This window comes from Macaca thibetana, chromosome 13 (assembly GCF_024542745.1).
Source record: "Macaca thibetana thibetana isolate TM-01 chromosome 13, ASM2454274v1, whole genome shotgun sequence".
NCBI lineage: Eukaryota > Metazoa > Chordata > Mammalia > Primates > Cercopithecidae > Macaca > Macaca thibetana.
Genome location: NC_065590.1, coordinates 76,669,825 through 76,686,927, shown reverse-complemented (window position 1 = coordinate 76,686,927; position 17,103 = coordinate 76,669,825). Strand labels below are relative to the sequence as shown.

Sequence of the window (17,103 nt, the reverse complement as noted above, 5' to 3'; positions counted from 1 at the left end):
CTTTGGTTTTGCCTTATCTGGAATGTCATATAAATGAAATAATCCAGTAAAAGATTTTAAAACCATATCTTTTGTTCAGCATAATGCATTTGAGATTAACTCAACATGTTACATGGATCAATAGTTTGTCTTTATTCTGAGTAGTATGTCATTGTGTGGATGTACTATGGTTTTGTTTATCCATTCTCCCTGACTGACAATTGGGTGGTTTCCAGTTTTTGGTAATTATGAATAATGCTGCTGTAAATAATTATGTATAGGTTTTTATGTGAACATACATTTTCATTTGTCTTAGATATTGAGTAGAATTTCTGGATTTTATTGTAAGTGTCTATTTAGCATTTTAAGAAACTGCCAAACTTTTCCAAAGTGGCCATCCCATTTTGCATTCCCACCAGCAGTGTTTGCAAGTTCTGGTTGCTGCATATCCTTGTCAGCTCCTGGTATTGTCAGTAGTTTTATTGTTTAAAAAAAATTTTTTTTAGCTATTCCAAATAAGTATATAGCTAGCATAATTTGGAACCAAGTTTGTCCATCAAACTCTTGAGACTTGGAAGAAGATACAGAATAGGGCTAGATTAAATGCAGAGCCACATAGGAGCTCATAAGGAAGAGATGGAGGGACCATTAGATTTGTGAGAGCTTTGCAATTTCTGTCATATTCACTGTTATAATCTCCAGATGACTAACATAGTGTCTGGCACACAGTAATTGGGATATCTTTGTATGTTTATTGAATCATTGAAAATCAACAAATGATTGAAAGAGAAGGAATAGAAGTAGGATGGAAATAATTTTAGATTAGATTTGGTCTGAGTAATCCCAGTATATTCATGTGACACACACCTTTCTACCCGTTTAAGTCTATGTTTAGAGACATATTTCAGGGCTAATTTCTGGCTCCTTCACAGGAGAAAGAGAGCATGATATAGCAGAAGCAGCAGTAAGCAGAAAAGATTTGATGCTACTAATTTGTTGTGTGGATTTAGGAAAGTCTTCTTAACTTTCCTGAGCCTCAGCTTCATCACTGCATAATGAAAATATTTTATTATATGATAGCTAAGTTACTTTATATATTTTTTTCTGTTAATCACATCAAATCAGAAATTGGTGAGGAAGAAGCATGCCAGAGCCTTGATGGGGGAAGCATTATATATGGATACAATGTGAAGTGTAGCTCTGCAGGGAGTTGAGGGGTGAGGGTGTAAACACAGAGCTAGCTAATCACTAATTGGCAGAAAAAAACAACAACAGTAGATAAAGGTAGTTACAGGGATTTCAAATAGAGCAGCAGCATTGCAGGACTGGGGGGCGGGGCGGGTGTATAAAAGGAAGTAGGCATTGAGAATACCAAATTTAGATGTTTGTAGGGTATTTTTTTTTTCTTTTTTCTGGGGAGAAGCTAGCTATAGTGTCATCAATGCAAAGAGGAAGACCTGAGCCTCAGAGAAAGGAAAGTTGAGGATAGGTGGTAACAGACCACTCCAGGCCCCATGTGTGAGCTCTGGGAATTGTTCAGCCTGCTGCTTTCCAGTAGTCTTTTTCCATTATTACTCCATTACCCCACCTCTTAAAAGTTTAGATCTAGAGTTTAGCAAAAAGCCAGCTCTTAGTTGATGTTTATTCAGTTTGTACTTTGAAGGATTTTGTACACGGTACTGTCAAGTATCAGTAGAAATTTAAAAATAGTAGTCAGTCAGGCGCAGTGGCTTACGCCTGTAATCCCAGCATTTTGGGAGGCTGAGGCGACCAGATCATGAGGTCAAGAGATCCAGACCACCCTGGCCAACAGGGTGAAACCCTGTCCCTACTAAAAATACAAAAATTAGATGAGCATGGTGGCGCGCGCCTGTAATCCCGGCTGCTCCAGAGGCTGAGGCAGGAGAACCTCCTGAACCCGGGAGGCAGAGCTTGCAGTGAGCCGAGATCGCGCCACTGCACTGCAGCTTGGCGACAGAGTGAAACGCCACCTTAAAACAAACAAACAAACAAATAAAAACTTAGTATACTGTCAGTCTTGATTGTGTGTTTTAAGGGATTTGACCTGTTTTGTTGTTTGTCTGATATTTTTAAAAAGCACCATGACATTTGAAAATGTATTCTGTTTCCTGTTGTGATTCTTTTAAAATATTCAGAGGTCTTGATCTCTGAGATACCTTTTTGCTACATAGATTTTAAGGCCATTTTTTTCATCATTTCAATGTTTCTAATAATTTTATTCTGAGGCAAAACACAGTTTTTCTCTAACATAGTTTAAGTTGTAAAATCAAATGTTTATTCATATTAGACTATGTTTCCAACAAGCATTCCAACATCAGTATGATGTTCTGGTTATCAGGACCCCCTACAGTAATCTTTGGAAATAGCCAGTGAAGAGTCTAAGTTCTACTTAACCCTTCAACTCATAAAAAGCCAATTAAAGACCAAGTACCCAAGATGTTATTTTCAGATTCTAATATAAAGAATTAATATTTCTGGATTTTAAAAAATTTCAATGTACTCTGCTAACTTGCCATTGTTTTTAGGTGTATAGTAGTCCCCTCCTTACCCACAGTTTTGCTTTCCGCAGTTTGAGTTACCCAAAGTCAACTGTGGTTTGAATGTTTTATGGAAAATTCCAGAAATAAACAACTGATGGGTTTTAAATTTGTGTACCATTCTGAGTAGCGGGATGAAATCTGATGTCATGCTTCTCTGTCGCATTCAGGATGTGAATTATCCCTTTGTCCAGTGCGTTGATGCAATATATGCTATCCTGCCTGCCTGTTAGTCCCTTAATAGCTGTTTCTGTGATCAGATTGACTGTCGGGGTATAGCAGTGCTTGTGTTCAGGGAGCCTTTATTTTACTTAATAATACTTTATTAATAATAGTTATTATTAATCTCTCACCACGCCTAATTGGTAAGTTAAACTTCATCATGGTATGTATGTAATGTATATGAAGGGTTTAGTACAATGTGTGATTCAGGCATCCACTAGGGGTCTTGGAATGGATCCAAAGTGGGGACTGTTGTACTCAACTTGGGAAACTTGTCTGTAGTTTTCAGTCAATTGCTTCTAGTTCTGGATAGGAAAACACTCTGGAATATTTTATGAGTTTGTGTTAGATAACACCTTAGAAAGGAAAATACATGGTTTTATGATTTTAAAAAAAGGCTTCTTAAACTAGATAACTCTTTTTGGAGGTCAGATATTTGCTCTGTTGAGAGTATCACTTTCTTTTTTTTGAAACAGTCTCACTGTGTTGTCCCAGCTGGAGTGCAGTGGTGCGATCTCAGCTCACTGTAACATCTACCTCAGCCTCCCATGTAGCTGGGATTACAGGCACAGTACCACACCTGGCTAATTTTTGTATTTTTAGTGGAGATGTATTTTAGTGTTTCACCATGTTGGCCAGGCTGGTCTCGGACTCCTGGCCTCAAGTGATCCACCGCCCGCCCCCCCCCCTCCCCCCCCAGCCTTCTAAAGTGCTGGGATTACAGGCGTGAGTCACCACACCCGACCAGAGAATATAAATTTCTAATGTACTGGCAACTTGTTAGACCAGTAGAGCATGTAGGAGGGTCACCTCTTTGAAATTCAGGCACTTATATTGTTTATTAGAGCCTTTCTGTAGCCCTAAAATTAGTGATCATTTTATGCTCCATCATCCTGAAATTGAATTCAAGCTGTTAAATGTATAGTAACAAAATATATCCTTTTTTTTTAAAATATCTTTCAGAATCATGGCGTCATGGAAAGGGATTTACTTTATACTGACTCTGTTTTGGGGAAGCTTTTTTGGAAGCATTTTCATGCTGGGTCCCTTTTTACCTTTGATGTTTGTAAACCCGTCTTGGTATCGCTGGATCAACAACCGCCTTGTGGCAACATGGCTCACCCTACCTGTGGTAAGTTACACACCAGAGGAGACTGTCTGCTTGTACTAGAGTGCCCCCTACCCCTGATAGATACCTAAATCCATGGATGTTCAAGTCTCTACAATATTTGCACATATCCTATGCACATCCTTCTGTATGCTTTAAATATTCTCTAGATTGCTTATAATACCGAATACAACATAAATGTTATGTAAGTAGTTGTTATTGTTAGGGAATTGTATTGCTTAGGGAATAATAACAAGAAAAAAAAAGTCTGTGCATTCTCAGTATAGGTTCAACCATCCTTTTTTCCCATGAATATATTTGACCCATGATTGGTTGAATTCACAAATGCAGACCCCAAGGATGTAGAGGGCTGAATGTGTTTTGCTGTGTTCCATTGGGCTTCTTAGATCTATAGGTTGGTTGGTTTTTGGTTTTTTTTTTAACTGGGAAATTTTAGACCATTATTTTTTTCACATTTTTTTCTGCCTTATTCTCTCTCTTCTCATTTTGGGAACTATAATTACATGTATGTTAGATTGATTATCTTGTCACATATGTCACAAAGGCTCTCTTCCTTTTCTTCCCTTGTATTTTTTCCCCTGTATTTTTCATATTGAATGATTTCTATTTATCTGTTTTCAAGCTGAATGACCCTTTCTTCTATTATCTTTAATCTGCTGTTTGTTCATCTAGTGAATTTTTATTTAAAATACTGTAAGTTCTGGAATTTATTTTGGGTTCTTTATTGGTTCTGTTACTTTCTTGAGATTTCTCGTCTATTTATTAATTATAGCCATATTTTCCTTTAAGTCAGCTGGATGATGTCTAGTACCTTTTACTCTGTTAGGGCTGGTCTTTTAGGCAAAATTTCTTCTTGCTTTTTTTAATATAAGTATGCTTTGTTTTGTGATTGGATTGCAAGAATAGTTGGCAGGATCTCTTAATGTTCATCCAGCAACTTGTTATTGTCTACCGTGTACCTAGCATTTTGCTAGGATGCAGTGATGAACAGGACAGATATGATCTCTGTCCTTGTGAAGATGATAGTCCTCTACCTAAAATGTCTTATCCTAATTGTCAATTTACAGAGCTTGACTAATTTCTTTTCTGGCTTTCATTTGACTAAAAATCTTTTTCTTTTAGAGGACAGAAGTTGACTTTCCCAGACCATTAATTTTTAGAGTTACATTTTAAAATTAGCTTTAATGATATGAAGCCCAGTGTTTCATTGCAACCCTAAACATACCATTTACCATAAAATACTCATTTTATGTTGTTGCTTAACCACTATCACTCTCTATTTACAAAGTGAGTATTTCTCTATATACATATATTAAGTAAAATAAGAATACTGTTCAGTTTACATAATATTAATCATCACAAGTAGATACTTCTAAAACGTCATCTACAAACTGTATGCTAAGTAATGTTACTGTCATCGTAAAATCAGACATTTCCTATTGAAACATTTGACTGTTTTCGTGTCATTTATATAACTATTTTTAGTGTTTGTTTCATCATCTGTAAAATAAATTGGAGTAAATGATCTTTGAGATTTATTCTAGATTCAGAATTGTATATCTGATTGTAAAGCAAACATTCAGAGGTTAAATGATTTTTTGTAATAGTCATGTATTGTTACTATACTTCATTTTCTAAATGTCATCTGTTTTCTGTAGTATATAATCTTTTAATTATGAACCACACATTTTTGTTGAATCTTTCTGCCAAAACCTTGAGAGTTCTGAGAATTGGTAAACATTAATATAATTGTAATGCTTTTACAGTGTCCAGTCACTAATTTTTGGAGAGCGAGCATTTTCACAGACATTGCAGACAGGTATTTGGTTTCACTATTGGCCTTCCCACTTTCTAGTCATTTGAACTTGGCTAAGCTCCTTAGCCTCTCTGTAAGCTTTTGTTTCTTCATCTCTATAAAAAGGGATCTTAATACTACCTACCTATATCAGAAAGTCGTAATGATTAAACGAGATAATAAATATATAGCCTTTTTAGTATAATGCTTGCCATTTGGTAGATACACAGTAAATATTTGGTATTATATTAATTTTAGTTTTAGTTTTAGTTTTGCTTTTATATTTTAGGCTAAACTGGTGTTTTAAAGAAAATTCAAAATATAGTGGCTCAAATACGGTAGAACTGTACTGACTTACAGGGCCAGGCTGGCAAGGTACCTACGGTCTCTGAGGTCATCAAAGGGTCCTGATGTCATCAAGGGTTCAGATGTCTTCTATCCTGTTAATCCATCTAGCTTGGCCTCCAGCCTGGTATAATGTCCTCTTGTATTTGGTCAAGACTGGGTCACTGCCACTTCTTTGCCCCACTCTGGAGGAAGTCTAGAGCAAATGCTTTCTTTCTATATCAGTGACTCACGTGTCTAGTACATAGCAAGTTGCACGTATCACTTTTGCTTACTCTACTGGTAAGAGCAGCTAAAAACTGTAGTAGAATCTGGGAAATGTCTTTTTTTTTCTGGGCAGCCATGTACACAGTTAAAACTCTTACTCTGGAAGAAATGCTGGTATTCATAGGACAAGTTACTAAAAAAATTCTGCAGTAGCTGTTTCTACTGTTATTAATATTAGTAGCATTACTATTACTGCAGAATTACATTATACACCCACAGTATTTGTACAGTTTCAATTACATGCACTAAGATAGGTAAGGGAATAGTGGGCAGAGAAGAGAATGAATTGTTTCTGCTTCATATGAGATGAAATGGGAAGTATGAGTGGTTCTCTACTGAGTATGATTCTTATGTTTAAAGATAGATATTTTTAAACAACATACAAACCAATCACTTTGTCTGATGGTCAGGTAGGGTAATAGCAATATAGTACAATTTTGGGAGAAGATTGGCCGAGCTGGACTTACTGATAGTGTAATCTTTTGAGATGCACCATCCTAGGAGATTTTCAAAGATAATTTCACCTATTCCTAACTTTTGTCTTATTAGCTGTTTGGACAGTTTAACACATAGGTAAGATTTAACTACCACAGTACTAGTAAAAAATTAGTATACATTTGGAAAACTGCTGTCACTCAGCTGTTTAGTTTACTAGTTACAGCATATCAGGCAGAGAACGTTTTTTTAGTTAAGAAATGTATAGACGTTGAATTCCTTATAGCTAGGTTACAGAAAAATTGATATCCTAGTTTTGAGATAATGAATGTCTCTGTTGAAAGAAATGGAGAGGAACTCTCAAGGGTGTCTTTAATCGCCTTTTATCTCATACTTGTACAGAGAGCTAAAGGAGTTTTTAAGCAATAATAAAATATATTATTTTTAAATTCAAAGTGAATTTAATCTGAAACTTATTCTTATCCCTTATTGATGTACTTTATTTTAAGCAATCCCAAACAGTTAAAAATAATTTTCCACCAAAAATAAATTAGGATAAATGCACTTAAACTAATTATTGCTTCACAAAAATAGTCACAAAATGATCTTCTCTTTCGTTAAGTTTCTCTTGTGGATTAAAATGATTTCGTTGGCAAGATTTTTCTTGTCTTACTATTTTTAAGGAGCACATTTTCTGTGCTAAAAGAGGCATAGCAGTGAAGTGTTTTAGAATCTTAGAATTAGATGAGACTTAGAGGTCACTTTGTCTAACCTAACTCTGTGGGCAAGAATCCCTTCAAGAACAATCTGCAGGGTGACCATTCAGTCTTTGTTTGAATGTTTCCATAATTTGGAGTGCATGTCTTTGTTCCTTTCATTTTTGGACAGTTCTGTTCAACATAATCAATACTGTAAGGGTCAAACTCAGCATGTGCTCAGAGCAGTTTTTGCTTCTCAAAATCTTAACTCTGACCAAACAGTCTGATTACTACCTGGGATTATGAAAATTACTTGGAGTTCTGTCCTTTCACCATAAATCATGCCTTAAGAATTTAGAGGTCATTTTCTAACTGTCTACCTAGGGCACAGGTTTCTTCCACAGCCTTCTGATCTTTTGATACCATTCCAATCCTAGCATAAAACAGATGTTCAATAAACATAGATTGCTGAACGTGATTTTTGTCTGTACTGTTGCTCTTAACAAAGTGGGTGCTCAGTGTCTTGAAGAATGAGTTGGGATTGCAAAGCCTCAAGTAGCTAGAGATTTGGGTAACCAGACCTAAGCTGAACCTGAAAAGCAAAAGCAGATGTGGAGATGAGTTGTTATTACCTCAGACTAAATAAAGATCCATCAGAATGATAAATGAGAGTGAGAGCAGCAGGCATGATGGCAAAACTTTCTCTGTCATCTTGAGAGGAACCACTCTCATCTTTGTGTTTTTATACACGATGGAACACTTGGACATAGTAAGTAGTGGTATATAAAAGATCCTTGGAAAATGCTTCCATATTTCTATTAAATAATACACAGAGAAATCTTTGACCAATTAGGTAAAAATTATCAGAATTGTTACTCTTCAATATAAGAAACAATGCATTATAAAATTTTGTAAGATTTATTACTGTTGACACTATTATCTCTCTCGTATACTAGAAATAAAATAAATATGAGAATAGTGTCTTTTTTCCCAGTCTTTTAGTCTGGATTATTTGAATTCTGGAGTTCTTTATAGATATTACAACTTTATTTCTGTGTAGTATATTTGTTTTTCTGCCTTTGCAGGAGCTGTAAATAGGTTGACTGGATATGTCTCATCTGGTATTACAACTGATTAATGTGGACTTGAGATCTTGGCTGCCCAGAAGGTTATTTATAACCTTCAGGCATATTCTGATAGAATGCTGGATGTCAAAGGAGAGAATGTCATGTTATATGAGATGTTCCTGGACACCCGATCTTGGTGGTGGTGGTGGAGGTGATTTTTTTTTTTTTTTTTTTTTTTTTTTTGAGACAACATTCTCTTGCCCAGCTGGAATGCAGTGGTGCGGTCAGATCTCACTGTAACCTGAAATTCCTGGACTTGAGCAATCCTTCTGCCTCTGCCTCCTGAGTAGCTAAGGCTCTAGGCATGTGCCACAATGCCTAGCTTTTAAAATGTTTTTGTAGAGCTGGAGTCCTGCTATGTTGCCTAGGCTAGTTTTGAACTCTTGGCCTCAAGCGATCTTCCTGCCTGAGCCTCCCAAAGTGCTGGGATTACATGTGTGAGCCACCACACCCATCCCAGTCTTGGATTTTTAAATTTTGTTATTTTTCATAATGAAAAGCAAAGGATTGTTTGGAATCCATAGGTATCATATGTTAGAGATTGCATATATAGGGTTATATATGAGGTTTGGGATTTATAGGCTTAAGATTTTTAACTCTTGGCCAGGTGCGGTGGCTCACACCTGTAATGCCAGCACTTTGGGAGGCCGAGGTGGACGAGTCATGAGGTCAGGAGTTCAAGACCAGTCTGGCCAACATGGTGAAATCCCGTCATTATTAAAAATACAAAATATTAGCTGGGCGTGGTGGGCGGGTGCCTGTAATCTCAGCTACTCGGGAGGCTGAGACAGGAGAATCGCTTGGACCCAGGAGGCGGAGGTTGCAGTGAGCCAAGATCACGCCACTACACTCCAGCCTGGGTGACAGAGCGAGACTCCATCTCAAAAGAAAAAAAAAATGACATTTTTTGCTGTGGGTCCAAGCCCGGAGGACTCTGCCATGATCCTTTTTACCAGGAGGTCTTACATGTAGGTATTTCACTTTCAAGGGACTTTTTAGAGTAGGGGTTATAATTAGTTGAGCAGTTATGGACCCTTTTGAAAATTTGATGAAAACTGCAAGCATTTTACTTAACAAAGTATGTGTACACATTGACATATCTTTATATACAGCTTAAGAGGAATACATTTTTATTGACCTCTTGGAGGCCATCCTTCTAGGACATAATAGGTACTGGATTAAATACCCATGCTGAAAGTGAACCTCAGCTGTGGGAAAGTAACTTAATGAGGACCTATGGGATATCTGTAGCTACTTAGTCCAAATGATTTTGTATCAAGATGTTAACACCTTGACTCTGTAGCAATTTGGACATAAAACTTTTCTAACTTCTTTTTACTTTCTAGTATATTTCTTTAGCTAATATTATTTTGAACCAGTGTTTTATTGATCCTATTATGTGTTTCAAAGTCTTACTGTTTCATATTTCATTTTTTTAAAAATGCTTTTTTGTTAAGTATAGCAAACATACCAAAAAGTTATTAAAACACAAATGTACAATTTAATGAAAAATTTTGAGGGTAACTATCAACTAGGTCAAGAAATACAACATTGTCAGCTCTCCAGCAAGCTACCTAGACTTCCTATCAAAACACCCTCCTTTTGGTAGAAGTTCGTCTGACTTTTAAGATAGTTATTTTCTTCTTGTTCTTTATAATTTTAGCATCTATATAATCATCTTTAAAATATCTTAATCTTTTAGAAAGTCTTGTATATTGACATTTATTGTATATATTTTTGTTTGTTTTGCTGTCTCTCAAAATTATGCTTCTGTGTATCTTTCATGTTTCTATAGGTACTTGTAGTTCATCTACTTTAATTGTTGTATAATTTTTCCATTATATGAGTACACCACAGTTTGTCTATTGGCTGTACCTTGTTTAAGATTATCATGATATTCGCAAAGAGAACTTTTGATTCTGTACTGTATATTTGCCTTTAGATAAATTTCTCTATTAATAAGTCAAATATTAACTAGTAAATTTGTTACATGTAAATAATTTGAGAATTCAAATAGGAGTTTGAAATCAATAATCAGGTTTTATTATAAGCTGTTATTTTACTTTCAAGAACTCGTAAGTCTGTAATACATTGTTTTTCTAAATATTTCATATGTATTGTATACCTGGCCCATCAGAAAAGTGAATTAAGCAAATTCAGCAAATATTTGAACATTACTGTGTTCCAGGTATTAAGGCTTGTAGTATTTTAGTAGATGTATAGTTAATTTATTCTTTATATAGTGTCAAAATAAGTAAGATCTATGTTTTTGTTTTTAAAACATCATAGTACAGGAGGCTATAAAGTGAACAGTTTAACTTTCTGGGATATTTTTTCCCCTGTACCCAGTGCTAATTCTTTGACTATTCTTTCTAGAAAAAAGGTAATAATGTTACATATATATATATCCTTAAAATATTACACAGTAGAATCTTGATATACTATAACCTTTTATACTTTCTTTTTACTTAATAAGGTATCTTGATTTCAAGGATAATTAGCATTTTTTAAATTAGGAAATCACAGAAACTTAAAATAGAAATAGTGCTTGATATTCTCATTCTTCTAGATAACGTCACCACCCAATTTTTTATTATAGAAGCAAGGATCATGGGAAATACTAACTTTTATATATTGGAAATCTTAAGATTTATTTATAGGGCATGATAAAACTTACCTATGGAAAATCATATTTTTCTCTATATCTGTATTATTTTCTTAGGCATTATTGGAGACCATGTTTGGTGTAAAAGTGATTATAACTGGCGATGCATTTGTTCCTGGAGAAAGAAGTGTCATTATAATGAACCATCGGACAAGAATGGACTGGATGTTCCTGTGGAATTGTCTGATGAGATATAGCTACCTCAGATTGGAGAAAATTTGCCTCAAAGCCAGTCTCAAAAGTGTTCCTGGATTTGGTAGGTTACTCATACATTATTTTAAGTGGCTCATTCATTTTGCTGTAAAACTGACATAAGCATTAAAGCAATTCCATTTTTTTCCTCATTGGGCTAAAAACAATCTCAGGTTCTTTTGTCTTTAGTGGATCTGTTATGGCAGATGACTTTATTTTAATCTCTTTTTAAAAAAATCTTACACTGAAAGAGAAAATAAACTATTCTCAACGAAATGGATATATAGTATCTGAGGACCACCACATTGAAGGATATGAATTAATAGTTTAGTAACTTTTTATTGCAGGTAGTACTTGTGATTTCGGCCAGAAACTGGTCTGTGCTGATAAACTACTTGACATTGACGGATTGATTGATATTCGTGTAGTAAATATTAATTGAATACCTAGGTTCCAAGCATTCATTATACTAGGTGCTAGTACTTTCTGAACTTCCCCAATCTATAACTTTAAAATTTTTAAAAAGTCTTTTTACTTTGCTTGTGTAATATTAAAGTTCCTGGAAATGTTTATTTTAAATGGCTAGGAATACAACATGTGCCTTGTGTGTTGCAGAAGTAGGGATATTTCAGCATTGCATGTTAAAAATAAATGGCCTCCTTTCTCAACTTACTACTTAATGTGAAATAAGGGAGGGGACAGATTATAAATATATTCAAATCAGTTATTCCCATGGGTATATGAAGTACCCACTGTATCCTCCTGACAGCCTCATTAATTACATTTATACTTCTGTGGTTTACCTAGGTAACACTTCTTACTTATTTAAATTATGTACTCTCTTAAACCATGCCTCTATTAGTGTACTGACATGGTTTATGATTTGTGAGGGCAAAGGGCAGGCCCTCACAGGATAGACTAGTAAGGTGTTTGTAGTTGATTTACTGTTTTTTGTTTTTTTGTTTTTTGTTTTTGAGATGGAGTCTCGCTCTGTCACCCAGGCTGGAGTGCAGTGGCGCTATCTCGGTTCACTGCAAGCTCCGGCTCACTGCAAGCTCCACCTCCCAGGTTCATGCCATTCTCCTGCCTCAGCCTCCTGAGTAGCTGGGACTACAGGTACCCGCCACAACGCCCGACTAATTTTTTTGTATTTTTAGTAGAGATGGGGTTTCACTGTGTTAACCAGGATGGTCTCAATCTCCTGACCTCGTGATCTGCCCACCTCAGCCTCCCAGCGTGCTGGGATTACAGGCTTGAGCCACCGCACTTGGTCAACTGTTTGTGTTTTAATTGCCTTTGTACTTATAGCTTTATCTTTCTCTTTGCCGCTTTTCCAATATAGTGATCTCAGGGCAGTCAGATTTCTTACATGGCAGCTGGCTTTCCCTAGAGAACAGTCTCACTTGAGAACCAGCAAGAAGCTACAAGGTATTTTATGACCTAGCCTTAGAATTCAAACAACATCACTCCTACCATATGTTATATTGGTGGAAGCAGTTACTATCCTCAAAGATTCTAGAGGACGGAGCATAGACCCCATAGATTGAAGATGTGTCAAAGATGTCAGTATTTAAAAACTGCCACATCCCTAAGAGGACTGATAAATATAAAAGAGAAGGCACATATTACCAGTAGCAAGATTGATTCTACATGAGATATACTAACAGGATATTAAGAATAACATTATGCCAATGACTTTAAAAGTGTATATGAGATTTAAAAAATACAGAAAAATGCAACTGACAAAATCTGACATCAACAGAAAATGAAAAAGCCACAGTTATGTGTCTAATAGAGATTGAATCCATAATTAAAAGTCTTCTTACAGAGGTTTTTGAAGGACAATGGCAACGGTGTATTTTTCTTCACCCTAATTGTGAAAAATTTATGAAATCAAGCAGGAGAGGAAAGAAAACCATGTATCAACTATCTCTTTTAGTATGAGAAGACAAATAATGCCATAAGCTTTCAATTGATTTATGAAGAGAAGTAAATTCCAAAACATTTCCTTCTGCCCTCCCATCTTTACAAATTTAAGAGTGCTAAGAGTGGAGAGAAGAAGATTAAGAGTAGAATGGCATGCACCTGGGGCTTGCCGGCAATTCTGTCCCTTCTAGTGGTAGAGCATTGTGTGCATGCGTGTGTTCACCCCCCAGGGTCAAAAAAAACTTGCCTTCCCAGCATTCTTGCTTCCAGTAAAGCCACACCAGAGCATCCACAAACAGCTGCAGCCTAGGCCAGTGAGGCACTCAGTAGACACCACTGATGTTGATGAAAGCTGAAGAAATCATATGGAGTCTATATTACTGTTGTTGCACGGAACCAAAGTCAAAGTGTCCTGTCCAACTGAGACTATACAGCATATCTACAGGAAAAGGTTTTTCCATATAAAAGCTATATCATAAAATTGGAAAAAGTGGCTGTTCCATTGTATGCACAGATACCAGTGTAGGGACACAGGAAATGTGAAAAAGCAAGGAAACTTGATACCTTCAAAGGAACGCAAAAATGCTCCAGTTAATATACCCCAAAGTAAAGGAAACCTATCAAATGCTTGAAAAGGAATTCAAAATAAAGATCTTAAGGAAACTCAGCAAAATACAAGAGAACACAGATAAAGGATTCAGCACAATCAGGAAACAATTCATGATCTGAATGAGAAATTCAGGAAAATGGTAGGTATCATAAAAAGAATCAGAAATCTCAAAACTGAAAAATTCAGTAAATGAAATAAAAATAAAATCAAGAGCTTTAACAATAAACTAGATCAAGAAGAAGAAAGAATTTCTGAACCTGAAAACACGTGTTTTCAAGTAACCCAGTCAGATCAAAATAAAGAATGAAGAAAGCTTACAGAACATGTGGAACACCATTAAGTGATCAATTTTTGCATCATGGGAGTTGGAGAAGAAGAGGTGAAAAAAGGCATTGAAACCTACTTAATGAAATAATAGCTGAAAACTGTCCAAGTCTTGGGAGTGATATGGACATCCAGATACAGGAAGCCCAATGATCTTCAAATAGGTTGAACCTGAAAAGGGCTTCTCCAAGGCATTTTATGGTCAAGCTCTCAAAAGTCAAGAGAGAATTCTATAAACAGCTAGAGAAAGGTGTCAAATCACATAAAAGGGAATCCCCATCAGACTAATGGCAGATTTCTTAGCAGAAAATTTACAGACCAGGAGAGAATGGGATGATATATTCAACGTGCTGAAAGGAAAAACTGCCAGCCAAGGATACTATAACTGGCAATGCTATTCTTTAGAAATAAAGGAGAAATAGTCTTTCCCAGACAAGTGAAAATGAGGGAATTCATCATGACTAGACTGACTCTAAAAGAAATGATTAATTACTTCTGCATCTGGAGTAAAAAAATGATATCTAATTATTATGAAAACATGCAGATAAAACACACTGATAGAACAGATATGTAGATGAAAAAGAGAAGGGACTCAAACATTAACACTACAGAAAAATCACCAAATTGCATAGATAAAAACAATGAGACAGGAAGAAAGGTACAAAGGATATACAAAATAACCGGAAATCAATTTAAAAGTAGTGGGGATAAGTGCTCACATATTAATAACCTTGAATGTAAAGCATTTAAATTCCCCAATTAAAAAATATAGACTGGCTGAATGAATTTTTAAAAAAAGACAAAGCAGGACCCAACTATATGCTGCCTACAAGAAACTGACTTCACCCGTGAAGATACACATAGACTGAAAATGAAGGAATTGAGAACGAAATTCTATGCACATGGAAACCAAACATGAGCAGGAGTAGGTATAGAGTATCAGATGAAATAGACTTCAAGTTAAAAAAAGAAAAAAACCCCACAACATAAAAAGTGACAAAGAAGGCAATTATTAATATATAGTGATAAAGGGATCAATTCAGCAAGAGGATGTAACAATAAAATACACACACGCGCACGCTAAACACCAGAGCCCCCAGATATATAAAGCAAATATATCTATATTTAGACCCCAATATAGTAATAGTTGGGGACTTCAACACCTCACTCTCAGCAACAGATAGATGATCCAGACAGAAAATCAATCAAGACATATACTGGATTTAAACTGCACTATAGACCAAGTGGACCTAACAGATATTTAAATAATATTTCATTTAACAGCCACAGAATATACATTATTTTCATCAGTTCATGGAACATTCTGCAGGACAGATCATGTGTTAGGCCACAAAACAAGTCTCAGCAAATTTTAAAAAATTGAAATTATGTTAAGTATCCTGTCAGACCACAATGAAATAAAGTTAGACATTAATAACAAGAGGATATTTGGAAACTGTACCAATGCTTGGAAATTAAACATGCTTCTGAATGACCAATGGGTCAGTGAAGAAATTAAGAAGGAAATAAAAAAAATTTGAAGCAAATGAAAATAGAAACATAACATACCAAAACCTATAGGATACAACAAAAGCAGTAGTAAGAGTGCAGCTTATAGCAGTGAATGCCTACATCAAAAAAGTAAAAAGATTTCAAATAAATCACCTGATGCACCTCTATGAACTAGGAAAGCAAGAACAAACCAAACTGAAAATTAGCAAAAGGAAAGATTAGAGCAGAACTAAACAAAATAGAGACTGAAACATATGAAGGGTCAATGAAACGGAATGTTGATTTTTTTGGAAAGATAAATAAAACTGATAAACCATTAGACTAAGTAACAGAGAGAAGATGAAAAAAAAAAATTAGGCCAGGTGCAGTAGCTCATGCGTTTAGCACTTTGGGAGGCCAAGGTGGGTGGATCACCTGAGGTCAGGAGTTGGAGACCAGCCTGGCCAATATGATGAAACCCTATCTCCACTAAAATACAAAAATTAGGCGGGCGTTGTGGCAGGCACCTTTAATCCCAGCTCCTTGGGAGGCTGAGGTAGGAGGATCGCTTGAACCCAGGAGGTGGAGGTTGCAGTGAGCTGAGACTGCACCACTGCACTGCAGTGTGGGTGGCAGAGCCAGACTCCATCTCAAAAAAAATAAAAAAATAAAAAAATTTGAAATTTAATAAATTATAAATGTAATATGAGATATTACAACTGATACTACAGATATAAAAAAGATCATTAGAGAATATTATGAGTTACTATATGCCAGCCAATTGGAAAACATAGCAGAAATTGATAAATTCCTGAACGTATAAGCTATCAAGATTGAAATAGGGAAACATAGAAAACCCGAACAGATCAATAACAAGTAATGAGATTAAATCAATTATTAAAAACATCTCCCAGCAAAGTAAAGCTCAGGATCAGATGGCTTTACTACTGAATTCTACCAACCTCCCCTGAACTTTTTTTTTTTTTTTTTTTTTGAGATGGAGTTTGGCTCTGTTGCCCAGGCTGAAGTGCAGTGGTGCGATCTTGGCTCACTCAAACCTCCACCTACCTGGTTCAAGCGATTCTTCTGCCGCAGCATCCTGAGTAGCTGGGACTACAGACACGCGCCACCATGCCCAGCTAATTTTTGTGTTTTTAGTAGAGATGGGGTTTCACCGTTTTGGCCAGGATCTCTTGATGTTGTGATCTCCTGCCTCGGCCTCCCAAAGTGTTGGGATTACAGGTGTGAGCCACTGCGCACCCGGCCCTTTTTTTTTTTTTTTTTTTTTTTTTTTTTTGACAGAGTCTCACTCTCACACATGCTAGAGTACAGTAGCATGA

At 35.9% G+C, this 17,103-nt stretch overlaps 1 protein-coding gene across 12 annotated transcripts in view; it reads left to right on the top strand.

Moving 5' to 3' along the window:
* LCLAT1 (lysocardiolipin acyltransferase 1) overlaps positions 1 to 17,103 on the top strand; it is a 216,832-nt gene that overhangs the window by 87,496 nt on the left and 112,233 nt on the right. For 11 of the 12 annotated variants that reach the window (XM_050754721.1, XM_050754711.1, XM_050754712.1 and 8 more), the window contains 2 exons: positions 3,723 to 3,891; positions 11,278 to 11,476. In XM_050754721.1, the coding sequence (XP_050610678.1) occupies positions 3,727 to 3,891; positions 11,278 to 11,476 (364 nt within the window). In that variant the 5' untranslated portion in view covers positions 3,723 to 3,726. Of the gene's footprint in view, positions 1 to 3,722; positions 3,892 to 11,277; positions 11,477 to 17,103 lie in introns of those variants that run through there. The other variant, XM_050754722.1, reaches the window with a different exon arrangement.